This window comes from Fusarium subglutinans, assembly GCF_013396075.1.
Source record: "Fusarium subglutinans strain NRRL 66333 chromosome Unknown NRRL66333_c0000002, whole genome shotgun sequence".
Taxonomy (NCBI): domain Eukaryota; kingdom Fungi; phylum Ascomycota; class Sordariomycetes; order Hypocreales; family Nectriaceae; genus Fusarium; species Fusarium subglutinans.
In genome coordinates this window covers 184827-199808 of record NW_023502065.1, presented here as the reverse complement: position 1 = coordinate 199808, position 14982 = coordinate 184827, and the positions used below count along the sequence as shown (strand labels likewise).

Sequence of the window (14982 nt, the reverse complement as noted above, 5' to 3'; positions counted from 1 at the left end):
TGAGGCTCAAATCAAAATGCAGCAGTTGTAAGTGATGTAAGTAAATGCCAAAAGGGTCCTGAAGTAGACGGACGGGATGGAAATTCTTGGCAGAGGCTTCTAGGCCCCCTTTGGCTTAAATGGAAGTTCGAGCCAAGGCCCCAGGTCCAGATCAGATCAGCTACAGGAGCACAGCGCGAGAAGAAGCGAGAGGGGGTGGTCTTCTAAAAGCAGGAACCGAAAAAAGCGAGAGAGAGAGATACGGACGGTAGATGTAAGTAATATGTAAGCCCCAAGGCTGGGGGAGGGGGGGTATTATTTTTAGGCGCGAGCCAAGCCAAGGGGAAGAGAAGAGTCCAAAGTCTGGAAGAGACGGCACCTGAAAGGGCCCCAGAGGCGCCGCAGTTTCAAAGGCAAGGCAACTTTCAATAGGCAAGACGATGAAGCCGTACTTCCGAGACAGCAACGGGCTTGTCCACTAGCGGATGAGGGTGGGATTGGGGAATGGCCTGGCCCCCCCTTGGAGAGGAGTTTGTGGTGCCGAGAAGCGAGTTGAGTGACATGCATCTAATTTAGACCAGATATCTGAGTACAGATGTCGAGGTATGAATGGTGTGTGATTATAGACGGTAAAATATCACCATCTCAGGCTCTACACTTACACATAATCTATGACTCTGTTATCCTCTGCACATGATTTCCTCTCTCTGTTTGTTCCTATGCTCACTCGTAAATACCATGCAAACCAATATCAGACTAAAAACTGGGCGTTTAGAAAAGGTGGATGTCGACGTGCCGACTTGCCGGGGTCGATTGGGCGCGATCGGATACCGGCACGGCGCGGTGAGATGATGCTATTTACCCACTTTTCCCTCTGCACTCACTGATCGTGCTCACTGTAGGCACTGTATTTCGTTTATATTTCCAACTATCGGCATATATATTTCGCATTCGAGTCATGGATGGCCTGGCTGATGAATATCACTCTGGAGCCGATATCCGTGTATGTATTCGCTTTTCCTGGATTACGTGGCTGAACTATCCGCATATGTCCTGTCCTTGCAGCCTCAAACGATAGTCCGCGCGCCTAGCTGACGTACGATTGCATAGCATTGCTTCTTGTATTTCCTAATTCCATTGCATGTCACGGGTTTCTTCTTTCAAACATACATCATCATTCACTAATAAAAGGGATCGACTGATACCAATAAACTCAAACGGCTCTGACGGCACATCCGAGCCCCTTGAAACATTTCTTAGACCTATTTGTTTATTCTCCGCCAACATACATACATACATACGTATGCACACTGACTAATGATTCAGCATCGTATCAATCTAATTTATTCCCGGTTGATCCTGATCCAAAACTCCGTTTCACCGAATAACTTCAACTTCAAATACAAATAACTTTTCAGTCTCCTGCGTACTTGATGCCGTTTCCCGTGCCGTGCCGTCCGTCCCATCCATATTTCGGTCCGAGCGTCTTTCGCCTACTCTACCACGGCCCGCATGCAATATCATCATGCCCTTGACTTACACGCGTCTTTCCACAGTGGATAATGGAGGAGATCCTCAGCGCTGGGATACGGGCTGATCAACTGACAACATGTCCTCGTCGCTATCGTCCAGGTCCATGGAGCTCAAGTCCTGTGAGGCACCGGATGCCGGACTGGACGACGATGCAACCGGTCTATTGGCCACAATCCTTCTCATGTGCTCTTCGTGCTCTGCGATATACTCCGCGCGTGTTCGGGGGGGATAATTAGGATCATTATAGTGGGCAGCCTCATACGCATTCGTATCATCAACAATTTCGTCCCAGCTAGGCATATCAGCTGGTCTAGTAAAAGACCGTTCTAAACGGTGAAACATGGGGCTATATTGCGCAAGTATTGCAGACGCCGACCCCTCTGGATAGTTTCGAGCTGGTACTGCTGTCTGTGGTGCTGCAGTACGAGACTGACGTGCCATAGACCCTGCAGCTGTTGACGCTCTTCCTACTTGTCGAGCGGGAGGCTCTGGAGCCCCTGGTGCTGATCCTGGCTCTCCTGTCGCCCGTCTAGTCGCCCATCTAGTTGCCCGTGTATTCGCCTGTCTAGTTGCTGAACCTTCCTCCCGATTGCTCCCAATCTGTTGGACCACTTGGCCGATTCTATCTGTCAGACTCGCAATCTCGTTCGCATCCTCATAATCAGACGCTGCTTGAAAGTTACGAGGTGCAGCTGGTCTGGCCGCTTCAGCTCTCGCTGGAGAAGAATTCCGTTCTAGAAACGCAGACCAGCGCCTAAGTTCTTCAGCATCTGGTGGCTGCCTATCATGATCTTGAGCTGATCTAGCTGCCTGTGCCGCTGCATTTGGAGGTGCAATGCCATCTTGGACGTCAAACGGATTGACATAGCCACGATGATCCACGGGATTGTTCGCCAGCCTGCCCCGTACAACATCCCCGGGCTGAGGCTGTAGTGGTGCAGGCTGGTGAACCTGTCTATCACCCTCACCGAGTAGGAAGGGATTTCGAATCGGATAAGGGACACCGGCGGGAGTGTTTGCATGAGGCTCCTCATCATCGTCCGAGTCAAAGCCGATGATCCCGTGACGGCGGTTCTCCTGACGTTTGGTGTTCTCAGCGTACCATGGATTTGCCTTTCGCAACGTGTTCCCACGACCAAGCGTGACCATGCGACGACTCACCATCATGTTATCAAACTCCTGCATGATGGTGTCGTTAATCGCATCCTGAACCTTCCGCAGCGTAGCAATATCACTACCCTTCTCAATATCGTTAACAACATGGTAGAAAAGGTTGACAAACCCAGGCTCCATGTCATCTAGGTTATGAGGCCACTCACCATTCTCAACGTCTCTGTGAAACTCAACCTCAGCTTGACAGTCAGGACACAAGTCTTGATTGCCCTCAGGAAGACCGGGAGGAAGACTGGATTCTTCGCCATTCTTGGGGATAGCTAGAGCGATGGAGTCCACTCCGCAGCGACTGCAATACAGAGAGGTTCGGCACGCAGGGCACCGGTCTCCCAAGTTACTTCGCTCCCATTGTTGACGGCAAGGTTGGCAGAGAACATGACCGCAGAGCAAGACCTCAGCATCCAACTCACCTTCAACAGGGAAAGATTTCACTGGGAGAGGCTCCATACAAATAGGGCATTGAGGGGTGATAGCCTGGTTGTCAGAGTTGGTGTTGCTGCCCTTTTCTATAGCCTGTTTGATAGTTGGCCAGAAGGCTTCGGGGTGAGGCTTAGAAGTAGGAGACATGGTGAAGAAGGGTACTTACCAGTGAGATGCCTGATTGATAAGCAAGACAGGCTGTAGTTCGTGTTGTGTAGACTTACCTTTTGTGTTCGTGATCTTTTTTTTGGTGTAAGACTTACGTGGATGCGAAAGGTGAGAGGGTGAGATGATGATGGTGATGATGAGATGGATATGCTGCTGAGTAGGCTTCATTCGTTATATAGTCTTATATGATGCAGTCACTGAAGTCAAGTACTCTCAATGTTCACAGCCCATCTTGTGAGTTAAGGCTGAACCGTGACTTTGATGATGTTTTCTACTTTCACTCATGGTTCGGCCTGAACAGTGATGTCGTGACCACTCGAACAACCTCTGTCGCGGAACACTACCCTGGCGTCCATGGTATGGCAACGAAAATGAAATAAACGACCTTGAACATAATAAGCGCGCCAATGAGTATCAATTGCTTCTATCCTTGATCAGAAATCTTTCTATGCAGATGCCCTACTTTTCAGCCTCATTCACCTCCTCCTCTCCCTTTCTCCTCTCAATCGCAATAATCTCCTCCACGGTCTTAGTGCTCACCCCATCGCCAAAGTACCTTTCCGACAGCTCCACACAGCGGAGGTTGGCGGACAACTTGTTCATCGTCTCCATCCACTCATCTGTAGGGTCGCTGTCGTAGACGATGCCACCGCCGGCCTGCATGTATGCCACGCCATCCTTGACCAACATGGTCCGGATGGCAATGCACGTGTCCATGGGTCCTTCATCGACGAAAACCTTGTCCTCAGGCTTACTGCCCTCGTCCACCCGCACAATGTCGTATCCAAACCATCCTGCAGCTCCGGCGTAGATACCCCGCTTCTCCTGCTCCAGGTCGTAGATGAGCTCCATAGCTCGGATCTTGGGTGCTCCAGAGACTGTTCCCGCGGGGAAAATAGAACGCAGGGCATCCCAGCGTGTGCACTCTGGACGCAGAACTCCCGAGACCTCGGAAGTGATGTGCTGAACGTGGGAGAAGCGGTCAATCCTCATGAGCCGGTCAACCTTGACGGTCGTGGGGTGGCAGACTCTGTTCACGTCGTTGCGCGCGAGATCCACCAGCATGACGTGCTCAGCTCTGTCCTTCTTGGAAGCCAAAAGCTCGGCAGCGAGTCTATCGTCCTCAGCAGCATTCTTTCCACGGTGAATTGTACCGGCAATTGCGTGGTTGACGATACGGGGCCTTGATCGAGCTTCCGCAGCTGAGTAGCCAAATCGTGAGTCAGAGGGTAATGGGGCATATCCATCAGTCTTCATCAGACACTCGGGCGAAGCACCAACGATGTGAAAGTCGGCGCATGAGAGGAAGAACACATAAGGGGAGGGGTTGAGTGTTCGGAGAGTTCTGTAAATGTTAAAGGGGTGAAGCTTGGTGCTTCGGCGGAACCGTTGTGAAGGCACGGCTTGAATGATGTCTCCCTTGACAATGTATTTCTTGAGCTCCTTCACAAATGTCTCGTAACCTTTGCGGCCAACGTTTGACGAATATTGCTGCTCTGATTCTGATTGCTCACCAAGAGTTTGGGCAGGTAAGGGAGTCTCAGGCTGGTAGATGATGTCGAGGGTCTTGCGGAGGGTCTGGCAGGCCTCGTCGTAGGCAGGTTGAAGATCGTCAGAGGGGCTCTTGGGTAACTTCATGTGTGTGACAATTGTCAACGTCGAGCGGAAGTGGTCCAAGGCGACAATTGTGTCGAACAACATGAACAAAGCCTCGGGAATCTGGAGGTTGTCTTTGAGTGGTCGCTCGGTCTTGGGCTCGAAGTATTTGATGCAATCGTATGAGACGTATCCAACAGCACCACCAGACAGTTTTGGAAGCGCCAGCGAAGGAATATCGAGAACTCGGTCATTGGAAAGCTCGGCCGAAAGGGTCTTGAGAGGGTCGCCATTGTGTTCGTAGCCGTCACCAGTGGCCAGTACTTTTCGCGGGTCTAGAAGAGAGACTCAGAGGATGTCCAGCACAAGAGTCTCAAAGAAGCTTACTGGCGCCAATAAAACTATATCGTCCAACCGTCTCTGTGCTTCCAGTCGCACTCTCGAGGAGAAACGAGTATTCGGCAGTTGCGCTGTAAGTGGTGAGTCAGAGGACGATTCGGCGGTGGAAGCAATGCAGTCTTTACCCCGATGACAGCTTAAGATAGATCGCTGAAGGAGTCAATAGATCGGCAGGAGCAGAGGCGCAAACGGGGAGAAGCGTAGGTTGAGTTGTAGGAGTCCATTCTTGGTTGAAGGCAGCTCGAGCTTCATCGGCAGTTGGCCGTATATCGAGCTGGTGTAGAAGGTTAGTATGATCCATTGCGGAAGTCTCGGTGAAGTTGATTGACGGCGATTGCGATGGAGAGGTGTTCTTACATGCGCTGCACACATCCTTATAGTAATTATCCCCGAGTATCACGGCAGACTGGTGGCGTGAGGACAAAGAAGGAGAACAATGGAAGTGCTAGTTTGGTGGAAAGGTGTTTGCTTCGGAGTCACTTTTTATCGATTGCCAAATAGACGTCTCAGATGTTAGTGGGGGCGGGGCACCGATAGCGGCAGGTCGGCAGTTCCTGGCGGTCGGTGTAGGGTAGCCATGACGATCATGCAGGGATGCCTTGCGCCCGAGGCATGAAACTGAGCCAACTTGCTTCCGCATTCGGATTAGCGTTAAGTGCTCCAGCCGAAGTTGCCTACCAAGACTGGATCTCACGTTTACGCGAATCCACACGCGCTCAGGAACCATCATTTGAACCATCTTTAAGTCACTGATTTCGGCACCGATTCCGCTCATTTCAAACAATTGACCTAATCTCTCCTTTTTAACTCGACGCCTAATTCATTCGCAATTATGCCTACCGATCAGCACGAGGACTCAGTCGAGCCCACCGGTGATGTTGAGATGTCTGAGACCCAGAACACGCAGGACACTGCGCCAGAGGCTACCCAAGAGGGTGAGGAGAACGATAATGCCGACAACACCGAGCTTCCCTTCGCCGACTCTGAGATCGCAGAGCCACGAGTTACCTTTGCCAATTATCTCATGAGCCCAATCGTCACTCTGCTCATCGGATCTGGCGACCAATCTATCCTCTCAGCGCATCAGGGACTTTTGACACAAAGCCCCTACTTCAAGGACATTTGCGATAGTTTCGTCGAGGACGGTAGCGTTAGTGCTTCAGAATCTTTGCGCCGGCAACATCTGGCCGTGAACCCCTTCTAACTTGCCCACAGCCTCGTCAGATTGAGCTCCCCGACTACGACATCGACACTGTCGGCAGCTTCCTCGAATACCTCTACACAGGCGAATACTTCCCCAAGAAGCTCCCCGGCCAGCGCGTCCTCGAGACCGACCCCTCTGTCCCCTCGGTCGACAACAGCGGCGACCAGCTCCTCAAGCACGCCCGCATCTACACCCTCGCCGAGAAGTTTGGCGTCGCTGGTCTCAAGGGCCTCTCGAGCTCCAAGATCCACTGCGTCAACTCCACCGCCAAGGGCGAGATCGCATACGCTCGCTACGTCTACGCCTACACCAGCAACGACGACACCACCATCCGCGCCCCCGTCGCAAGCTTCTGGGCCACGCGCTCGCACACTCTGCGCGCCGAGGCGGAAGAGGAGTTCAAGGCTCTGTGCTTGGAGCACCCCCAGTTCGGATACGATGTTCTCAGTATGTTGGCCGGGTTGGAGAGGGGAGATTTGTGTGCTAACTTTGTTCAGCCCGCGTCTTGGACGACAAGCTCAAGAGGGAGCGCAACGACAAGATGCACCCCGCCACAAGCAGCGGACGAAAGCGTGCTCGTCACAGCAGCGGATCGCGTGCCGATTAAAGACTCACGCGTTAGAACAATTGGGCCGACGAGATATGGATCATTGGTACCTGCCGAACATTGTTTCTTTTGTTTCCTGGGTTACTTAGGGGCGCGCATTTGTACTGTAACACTACATGGGATCTACACGAGTGCCGTGTGCGCTCACTTGCGAGATTTGGTAATGGGGACAGAAATAGACTCTTTTGAGCTATGGAATTCTTGTGTCTCAACTAAGCTCAATTGCGTACTGTCTCCATCTTCTGCTTCTGACCTAGTAGGAATAAGGGTCAACAGCAAGTTCCGCCAACAAGCCCTCCTGGTATGAAAGACCGTTATCGACCTCCCGCTTCACTCGGTTGTACTGGAGACAGAGCGGGACTCTCCCCTTCATCGAATTATCCCAGGCCTAACAGCATTAGAGACAGTGAACTCACGGATCGTGCAAATGACTTACCATATGCTCCGGTCCACGAAGATGGTCCTCAATATCCTCACCAAAAGCTCTCCCATAGCAAGGTAAGTCCAGGACACGGCACACGTCCAACTCCTCTTCATATTCGAAGTCGACGAAAGAGTTTGGGAGGTGCTTGTACAGTGCCTCGAGGGTATACTTGTCCTCCTCTTTCGCCATCTGCGCACTCTTGGGATCATCGTGTTTATTCCACCGTTTGATTCTGGCGCTGATGAACTCGGAGAGTTTCTTCAATTCTTCGACGTTCTTTTCCGTGATGTTGGGTGGTGTTTCGTCTCTGATCTTGTCCGCTTTCTTGACCTTGAGTGCTTTGATCAGGTTGGCCCTCTCCCTTGAGAGGTCGACTTTTTCTTTCTTGAGTGCGTCCCTTTCATTTAGAATATGATCAAGAGTTTCTTTCTTATTAGGCCGCTTGGTGGCTTTGTAGAGGTCGACCTTGCTGGCCCCTTTTCTCGACAGCATGGCCATTTCCCTGTCGAAATTATACTTGGGATTCTTAGGTTTGGCATCTTGACCTGCTTTGTCATTCTCAAGTTCAAGATCACGGATCTCTTTCTCAATTCTTTCGTTTGCTGTACGCGTTAGTCGGGCTAGAGAAATGATGAGGGAGGAGATACTTACGGATCGCCACGAGACACTCGCGAGTGCAATCTTTGCATCTAGTATCATCGGGCTTCTCTATCGCGGCCTTGCTGTTGGGATATCGCAGCATAGGAAGCGTTGGATTGTGGCGAAAGTAAATCTTTCCGTGTTCATCGCGCCAGACGACTTGCGGTTCAGGTTTGGGCTCATCATCCGGCGGCTCTGGTGGGCGAGTGATGATTTGGATTGTCGGTTCATCCATGGTTACGATGAACGAGTTGAGAGTATCAAGTTGCAGATGAGAGGAGAAAAGTAAGATGATGCAGTCTGCAAGACGGGAGGAAAAGATCAGAGTAGACAAAGGATTAATAAAGTCGTTTGATGATGATGAATCACGGGCTGCCACTGGCAAGTGTAACTCGAGCCAGTTGGCACTTTCGACATCAGATGCGATTAGCCACGAATGCATATAAGAAGTAGAATCCAACTTGAAAGGCGGAATTTCATATTAGAGGTATGAAAGAAAGAAAAAGCAGACGAGGTAAGTGGGCGGGTGATGTAAGTGATTGCTTGCTAAAAGTTGTTTGCGATTGTTGGCACTTCACTCAAACACCATGCGCCCCTCCATGCGCCAAATCAGGATATCATAGTCAGTGACTACTTCAGAATAGAAGAAATCTCAGAGTAATATTGAAACCTTCTCAATCCGTTTCAGTTTGTGCATAATCAACTCATCCTGCGTTGTCCTTGCCTTTGAATTAAGTAAGTAAGTACAGTAATGAGGTAGAGATATTCATCTTCTCAATCACTGTTGTAGCCCCAAAAGAAGTTCCATATTTCTGTAGTCACCGACTTTGCTCGACGTATTGAAGTTTATGAAGATCAACACGATGCATACACGATACAGGTGTCATCAAGTTCTGGTCTCAAATCCAGTTTTATTTCCTACGGCCTGCCTAGGTTCAGGATCAGCCTGTGTCATTCATCATCCGAATCCCAATACCAAAAATGCAAATAAAAAACGTCAGTCATTAAACCAAAGAGGCCCTGACAGCTCGACTCAAAGTCCACTCTTTAAGTTCCAAAACATCATAACTCGTCACATACTCATCAAACCACCTATCAGGTAGAAGATCCCCGAGAGAAGACACGACGGAAGATGCTCTGTGTCTTAGGCGTCTGGGGAAGTGGCTTCATGGTCTTCATCAAGTAGAGGCATAGAGCTACATTAGACAAATCATGTGAGATCCAAAAGGTCTTGAACTTCAGCACCCAGACCTTTCTATAGGCTTCCCAGATAGTCTTCAACTCCTCTGGAGTTCGAAGTCTTCGGACACGCTCACAAAGAGGTCGCTTAGGGTCTGCAGAACCATCCAGGTACATGAAACCGCCGGTGCGTTGGTCCACAAAGCCAAGGGTGATGTACTGATGGGTAGACTCGACTTCATCCTCCCACGTGTAGATACCGGTGTACTGGGTCATCTCGGAAAAAGTACGCTGGATTTCACAGCTGGTACATCGAGCGTGGATAAAGCCACCCTCACTCAGAACAAGAGGGACGTTAGAATAGTTGGCGACCAATTGTGGGATTCGCTGACCATGGCAGACATGGCCACACTCAGGATGGTACATGATCTCAGTGTTGCAGACAGGACACGAGTAGAACTCTCTACCTCGGAATCGTTCAGACTGACTGTCAAGCCAGTCCATGAGGCAGGAAGCGCCGACCATATGGCCACAGGGGAGGATCTGGGCATCGTGGGAGATTTTGCGGCCTTGTTTTTGGATCCAATGGATAGAACCACTTCCTGATCCTTGCGTTGACATGTGCTCTGTGCAGATGGTGCAGGTCAGATCGATGGGGCGGAGTTTCTGGGGATCGTTCTCGACTGCCTTTTTGAAGGCTGGCCAGTAGATGTCAGTGATGGGCATGGTATCACTGCGGATTGCGTCGATGATGGATCCAGGATTCATGGCTGGACTCATGGTGGGCATGATGAAGAATTTGTGAGGTTAGAAGTGATGGGATGATTGAGGATTCAGAAGGATGGGAAGGGATGGGATAAGGAGGAAAAGATTGAAATTTGTTTCGTTTACGTTCTGTAATCTTTTTCATCCACTTCGTAGCCTGGAGGGCTGTTCATCAGATATGGCCGCTTCTGCCACTGTCGTAACTCGATCATAGCTCGACGGGAAACGAAAAGTCAGCGTAAAGATGAAACTGCCAGTGCTAATATAGATGTAAGTCAAGGCAGCAGCATATGGCGATGAACTTGTATATGATGTGAAGTTCGAGTACCGTTCGTATACAGCGATGCCCTTGTCTGATTACTAGCACTCCCTGGGTTTTGGTATACTACATGCTTAGCTACCAGGACTTGTATTCCTTAGTGTTCTTTGTCTGGCACTGGCACAGTAAAGAACAACAAATTGTCAAGATTGTTCGGCATACTCAAAGGGGAGTGAACAATAAAAGTCTTTGTCAACGACTGTTCATGCTGTGTCTGACAGACACTGCCGAACAGCAAGGGACATTGAATCAGTGGATAAAATACCGAGTATAATTTCTCTTCGCGGCCTTCACTCTGTTTATATTTCTTCCCCTGAAGTTACCATCGTGTGTACATCTAACAAGAACCACCAGATACCATGTCTTCCACAACCGTCGACAACAAGATGTCCATCGAGACCATCATCCACCCCGAACCCGAAGAGGGCAGACCAGCGTGGACCACACCATTCTGGCCTCGTCTCAGAGACTCCCTCATCGAAGATCCAGAGCTCTTCGACCATCTTCATCTCGAGTGCGGAATCTGCCTCACCGAGATGTCTATCTTTCGCCACGACCACACTTTCACCCCTGATGAAGGCCTGACCCCTAAGGAGAAAACGAGATCCCACCGAGCTTGCATCTTACCTTGCGGTCACATGTTTGGACACAAGTGTCTTCACACCATGATCGACGAAGCCGTGAAGGAAATGGAAGAAGGAAGAGCACCGGAATTGTCCTGTCCATCCTGCCGTGAGGTTTTCTCACCTCACAGAGACTGTCCTCATCCCCACTCAGGTAAGTTGATGCCAACCACAATGGAGGGCGTTTACAAAATGCCGCCCGCATTCTCAGAGGGCGGTGTTCTATCACATAGCTGCGGTAACTGTATAGCCATCGAGACAATTTCCGTCGTCGCAGCTCTAGTCCCCATGTTCACACCCCCACTAGACTTGACAGAAAGAGAGACGCTCATGGTGTACGGGGCTGCAGACAATGGCCATATGTGGTGGTCTGTAAACTTTGAACAAAGCATTGATGTCTACGATGAAGTTGTGCGGGAGATTCCTCTGGGGGATGCGTTGCAGCGGATCTGCGATGAGATCAATGAGCGTCTGAAGCAGAATGCGAAAAAGAGATGGTACTCTGAGGACTTTTCAGAGCTCAAGTTCAAGGTCATGCTCCAGAGGGACATTCGTCCCGGAATGGGATATGAGGAAGCTGTAGATGTCGTGCAAGACGGACAAGCGAACGAGAACGAGGTATTGGAAGCTGTTAGGGTTTTGCAAGACGGACAAGCGAACGAGAACGCGGTATTGGAAGCTGTTAGGGTTTTGCAAGACGGACAAGCGAGGGGCGACTTGGTATGGAGGCTGGAGTAGGGAGTTATTTTCGCCCCCCCCTTTTTTTAGGTACCTGAATAGAAAGTGTTTTTGCCTAATCTGTGTGTTCAAAGTCAACGACTAAGCCGGGAAGTAGCTCAATGAACTTGGGGCTCTCCTTTGTGCCCAGGAGTGTCAACTTGACCTCTGCTTTGCCATTTCCACCTTCGAGTTTCGATAGAACGACCTGGTTGCTTCCTGAGTTAGGTCCAGCGGGAAGATCGTAAGGCCATGAGTATCCATCTGATCCAGAGGTAGCATTCTGGTTGTGAATCGCATCGTAAACAGGCTTGTATGTCGCAATGTCCTTCTCAGGAAGTAGAACAGTGACTTTTGACACACCCTTAGCATGCGAAGGATGCTTCGTATACTCATGCAGCCCATCACCATTGTCGGCCTTGAACGGCGAGCGCAAATGCCTCTCCGTCTCATCAACACACCAAAACGGCACCGTCCCAGGAAATATCCTCCCGCCCTCCGCATTCAGTGCCACCGAAACAAGACACTTCATCAAAACCCCATCAGGCCTATGTCTCTGCAGCGAAGTAAGATCACCGTACGTAACGCCATTCCCAGCATCAGCCACGCGTTTCTGCAACTGAGCGTAATCAGCTTCACTGGGTAGAGTGTGAGCCCAATCTGCGATCTTGCCCTCTTCGAGGTTTCCCCAACGGTGAGCACGGCGCTTCTCGGGGTCTACGCCTTCGACGAAGGCGATGAACTCGAGATATGTGCCGTCGGCGAGATGGATTAGTTTGTTGACTGTTAGGCCATCTGCGTGGGCGCCTCCGTCGATTACGAGGAGGGAAGCTTTGAGGGATTGGGTTACGGTTTGGAGGGTTTGGTAGGAGACCAGGATGGCGAAGTGGTCGAGAATTGGGAGTGGCATTTTGAGTTGTTGATGGGTTGTTTGTGATTGTGTTGGATGAGAGTGTTGATTTAAGGTTGAAGACTGCGGGGGTTCGGGGTTGGTTCGGAGGAGATGCATGACAAGCGTTGGCTTGGAAGTCATGATTGACCTCATTTCATTTCTTAATACACTAATATCAAAATTCAGAATAAATAAGTTGTTTCTATCGTATTAAAATGTTTCACGGTCTCGTAGAATAAATTTCATGTCTCCATGTTTTGAGCTTCTATGCCAAAGCCTCATCGGGCCCTCGGCAGACATCCCGGGCAAGCATTCAGCACCATTAACAGCACTTCAGGCCGATCGAGTTCAGTCCAATGATTATCGGACATTAGTTGGTAAGATTCTAGCATACGATAAAGGTACTCCTGTCGTATCAGTATGAGTGACTACTAACATGGCTACTACGATGCCAAATGGCACCTCCTCAGCCAGCGACATCCACTCGAGGTCTGATATATGCGCCGACCTTCCGGGACGTCACTGCGGATGACAAATCAAATATCTATAGAGTAAATATTCAGGATCTATGCATCCTCTGTCAGCTTACACGGCGCTTAAGTTCCGTCAGCCGATCATCCCGTGTAGTGGGAGTGAACTGTAGCCTGGCGCAATGGGATCGGGACACCAAACATCACAGCATCATATCGAATCATCTTACACGTTTCATGGGTGGTCAAAGTTCATTCAATAAGCACTAAATCCTACGCTGCAGTCAGCAGTCCGGACTCACTAGTATCTAGAAGCGAATAGGTGAGATTGTGCCGGGCGAATAGAGTAAAAAAAGGCCGCGAGGTTGGTATATATACTGCATTATCTCCATGTAATAGTTTTGATAGATAAATGTCTTAGTACATCAATTCCCAGCCAGTAAAATGACAACACTATACCAACAAAGCGTTCCTGTGTTGGTCAAGTACCTCAAGAACTTGTCCTTCATGCTCCAGAAGGGCGCCAAGTTCTGTGATGATAAGGAGATGAAACATGAAGACCTTCTTACCTACCGCCTGATTTCCGACATGAGAGGGTAAGCAACTCAATTCTCGTGCATATCCCAACTAACACTTGTCAGACTTCCTTACCAAGTCCAATCCTGCTCTAACACAGCCAAATTCCTCGCCTCTCGTCTCGGCGCACAAAACATTCCCACATTCGAAGACGACGAGCAAACATTCGAACAGCTCCAAGCCCGAATCACCCGCACAATTGAAGTCCTTGAGGGTGTAGACCCTGAAGTCATCAATGGCAAAGAGAATGAGGAGATTATAATGGAGAGCAAGATGGGCAACTTCCGCTTCACGGGCCAGCGATACGTGAGCGAATATGTGATTCCCAATTTCCATTTCCACCTCACGAGTGCGTATTGCATCATGCGCACACAGGGCGTTCCATTGATTGCGTTTGATTACCTGAAGGATGTTTTTGAAAAGGTTTAGGAGTTGGTATGCGAGAAGAGAGGATATTCATCAAAGGGGGGGCGGGAATTGCCCGATGAGGAAATTTCTCTTAAGAACTCAGCTAGACAAAAACAAGCCATTCAAGAACAAGACTCATAAACAATCTCAACAAAAACAGTCCCAGTTTCAATTTCTTCAAAATGTCTGAGCCACCTTCAACTCGGGTTCAAACCCCAGATGTCGACTCCTCAGAAGTCCAAAGAACCGCCCACGTCCAATCCCTCATGGACCGTCTACGCGCCAAAAGTCCCATCTACAACTTCATCATGTCCTCGGCGCAACTCATCAGCACAACGCAGGGCAGCGTAACAACACGGCTCGTACTAAATGAGAACCATCTCAACAGCAGCGGAAATCTCCACGGCGCTGTATCAGCTACCATCATTGACTTCACGACTGGTTTAGCTATTGCGAGCTGGGATCTGAGGGATACTACTGGTGCGAGTGTCGATATGCATATTAGTTACTTGAGCGCGGCGCGGTTGGGGGATACGGTTGAGATTGTTTCGACGGCGGACAAAGTTGGGGGCAGCATGGCGTTTACGTCGATTAGGATATCAAAGGTTGAGAAGGATGAGGGGTTGAAGTTGGTTACGCTTGGACAGCATACTAAGTATGTGAAGGGATCACAGCCAAAGACTCAATAAGACATATAGATTAGAGGGTTAGAGGAATTCACTGCAGCCAAAAAGACTCATTCGCTCTGGTGAGAGAAATCATGACTCTTCACTCGACGACTGATGGCAAGCATATGAGAGAAAAGCGAAATACACAAATTCATCACATTGGGCTTCTCTCGTAAATAAATGATCTAATATACACAATGCTGTCAAGATTCTACAATTACAT

General features: G+C 49.7%; 9 protein-coding genes across 9 annotated transcripts; 4 read left to right on the top strand and 5 right to left on the bottom strand.

Moving 5' to 3' along the window:
- Positions 1–1554: 1554 nt before the first annotated feature.
- Positions 1555–3252, bottom strand: FSUBG_391 (uncharacterized protein; the record flags this gene model as incomplete). Its single annotated transcript, XM_036681842.1, has 1 exon — positions 1555–3252. The coding sequence occupies one exon, from the start codon at positions 3250–3252 to the stop codon at positions 1555–1557; it is 1698 nt and encodes a 565-aa protein (XP_036543914.1).
- Positions 3253–3732: 480 nt separating this feature from the next.
- FSUBG_390 (anthranilate synthase component I) lies at positions 3733–5569 on the bottom strand (the record flags this gene model as incomplete). Its single annotated transcript, XM_036681831.1, has 3 exons — positions 3733–5204; positions 5257–5339; positions 5394–5569. The coding sequence occupies 3 exons, from the start codon at positions 5567–5569 to the stop codon at positions 3733–3735; spliced, it is 1731 nt and encodes a 576-aa protein (XP_036543913.1).
- Positions 5570–6100: 531 nt separating this feature from the next.
- On the top strand, positions 6101–7079 carry FSUBG_389 (uncharacterized protein; the record flags this gene model as incomplete). Its single annotated transcript, XM_036681819.1, has 3 exons — positions 6101–6418; positions 6484–6919; positions 6970–7079. 3 exons carry the CDS (start codon positions 6101–6103, stop codon positions 7077–7079), a joined length of 864 nt encoding a protein of 287 aa, XP_036543912.1.
- Positions 7080–7332: 253 nt separating this feature from the next.
- FSUBG_388 (uncharacterized protein) lies at positions 7333–8377 on the bottom strand (the record flags this gene model as incomplete). Its single annotated transcript, XM_036681808.1, has 3 exons — positions 7333–7467; positions 7516–8105; positions 8155–8377. 3 exons carry the CDS (start codon positions 8375–8377, stop codon positions 7333–7335), a joined length of 948 nt encoding a protein of 315 aa, XP_036543911.1.
- Positions 8378–9237: 860 nt separating this feature from the next.
- On the bottom strand, positions 9238–10110 carry FSUBG_387 (uncharacterized protein; the record flags this gene model as incomplete). The annotated part of the gene is made up of 1 exon (XM_036681797.1): positions 9238–10110. The coding sequence occupies one exon, from the start codon at positions 10108–10110 to the stop codon at positions 9238–9240; it is 873 nt and encodes a 290-aa protein (XP_036543910.1).
- A 654-nt stretch (positions 10111–10764) lies between these two features.
- Positions 10765–11766, top strand: FSUBG_386 (uncharacterized protein; the record flags this gene model as incomplete). The annotated part of the gene is made up of 1 exon (XM_036681786.1): positions 10765–11766. The coding sequence occupies one exon, from the start codon at positions 10765–10767 to the stop codon at positions 11764–11766; it is 1002 nt and encodes a 333-aa protein (XP_036543909.1).
- A 55-nt stretch (positions 11767–11821) lies between these two features.
- On the bottom strand, positions 11822–12655 carry FSUBG_385 (uncharacterized protein; the record flags this gene model as incomplete). Its single annotated transcript, XM_036681775.1, has 1 exon — positions 11822–12655. One exon carries the CDS (start codon positions 12653–12655, stop codon positions 11822–11824), a length of 834 nt encoding a protein of 277 aa, XP_036543908.1.
- Positions 12656–13551: 896 nt separating this feature from the next.
- On the top strand, positions 13552–14112 carry FSUBG_384 (helix-turn-helix domain protein; the record flags this gene model as incomplete). The annotated part of the gene is made up of 2 exons (XM_036681764.1): positions 13552–13703; positions 13749–14112. 2 exons carry the CDS (start codon positions 13552–13554, stop codon positions 14110–14112), a joined length of 516 nt encoding a protein of 171 aa, XP_036543907.1.
- Positions 14113–14273: 161 nt separating this feature from the next.
- On the top strand, positions 14274–14780 carry FSUBG_383 (acyl-coenzyme a thioesterase 13; the record flags this gene model as incomplete). The annotated part of the gene is made up of 1 exon (XM_036681753.1): positions 14274–14780. The coding sequence occupies one exon, from the start codon at positions 14274–14276 to the stop codon at positions 14778–14780; it is 507 nt and encodes a 168-aa protein (XP_036543906.1).
- Between the last annotated feature and the right edge of the window lie 202 nt (positions 14781–14982).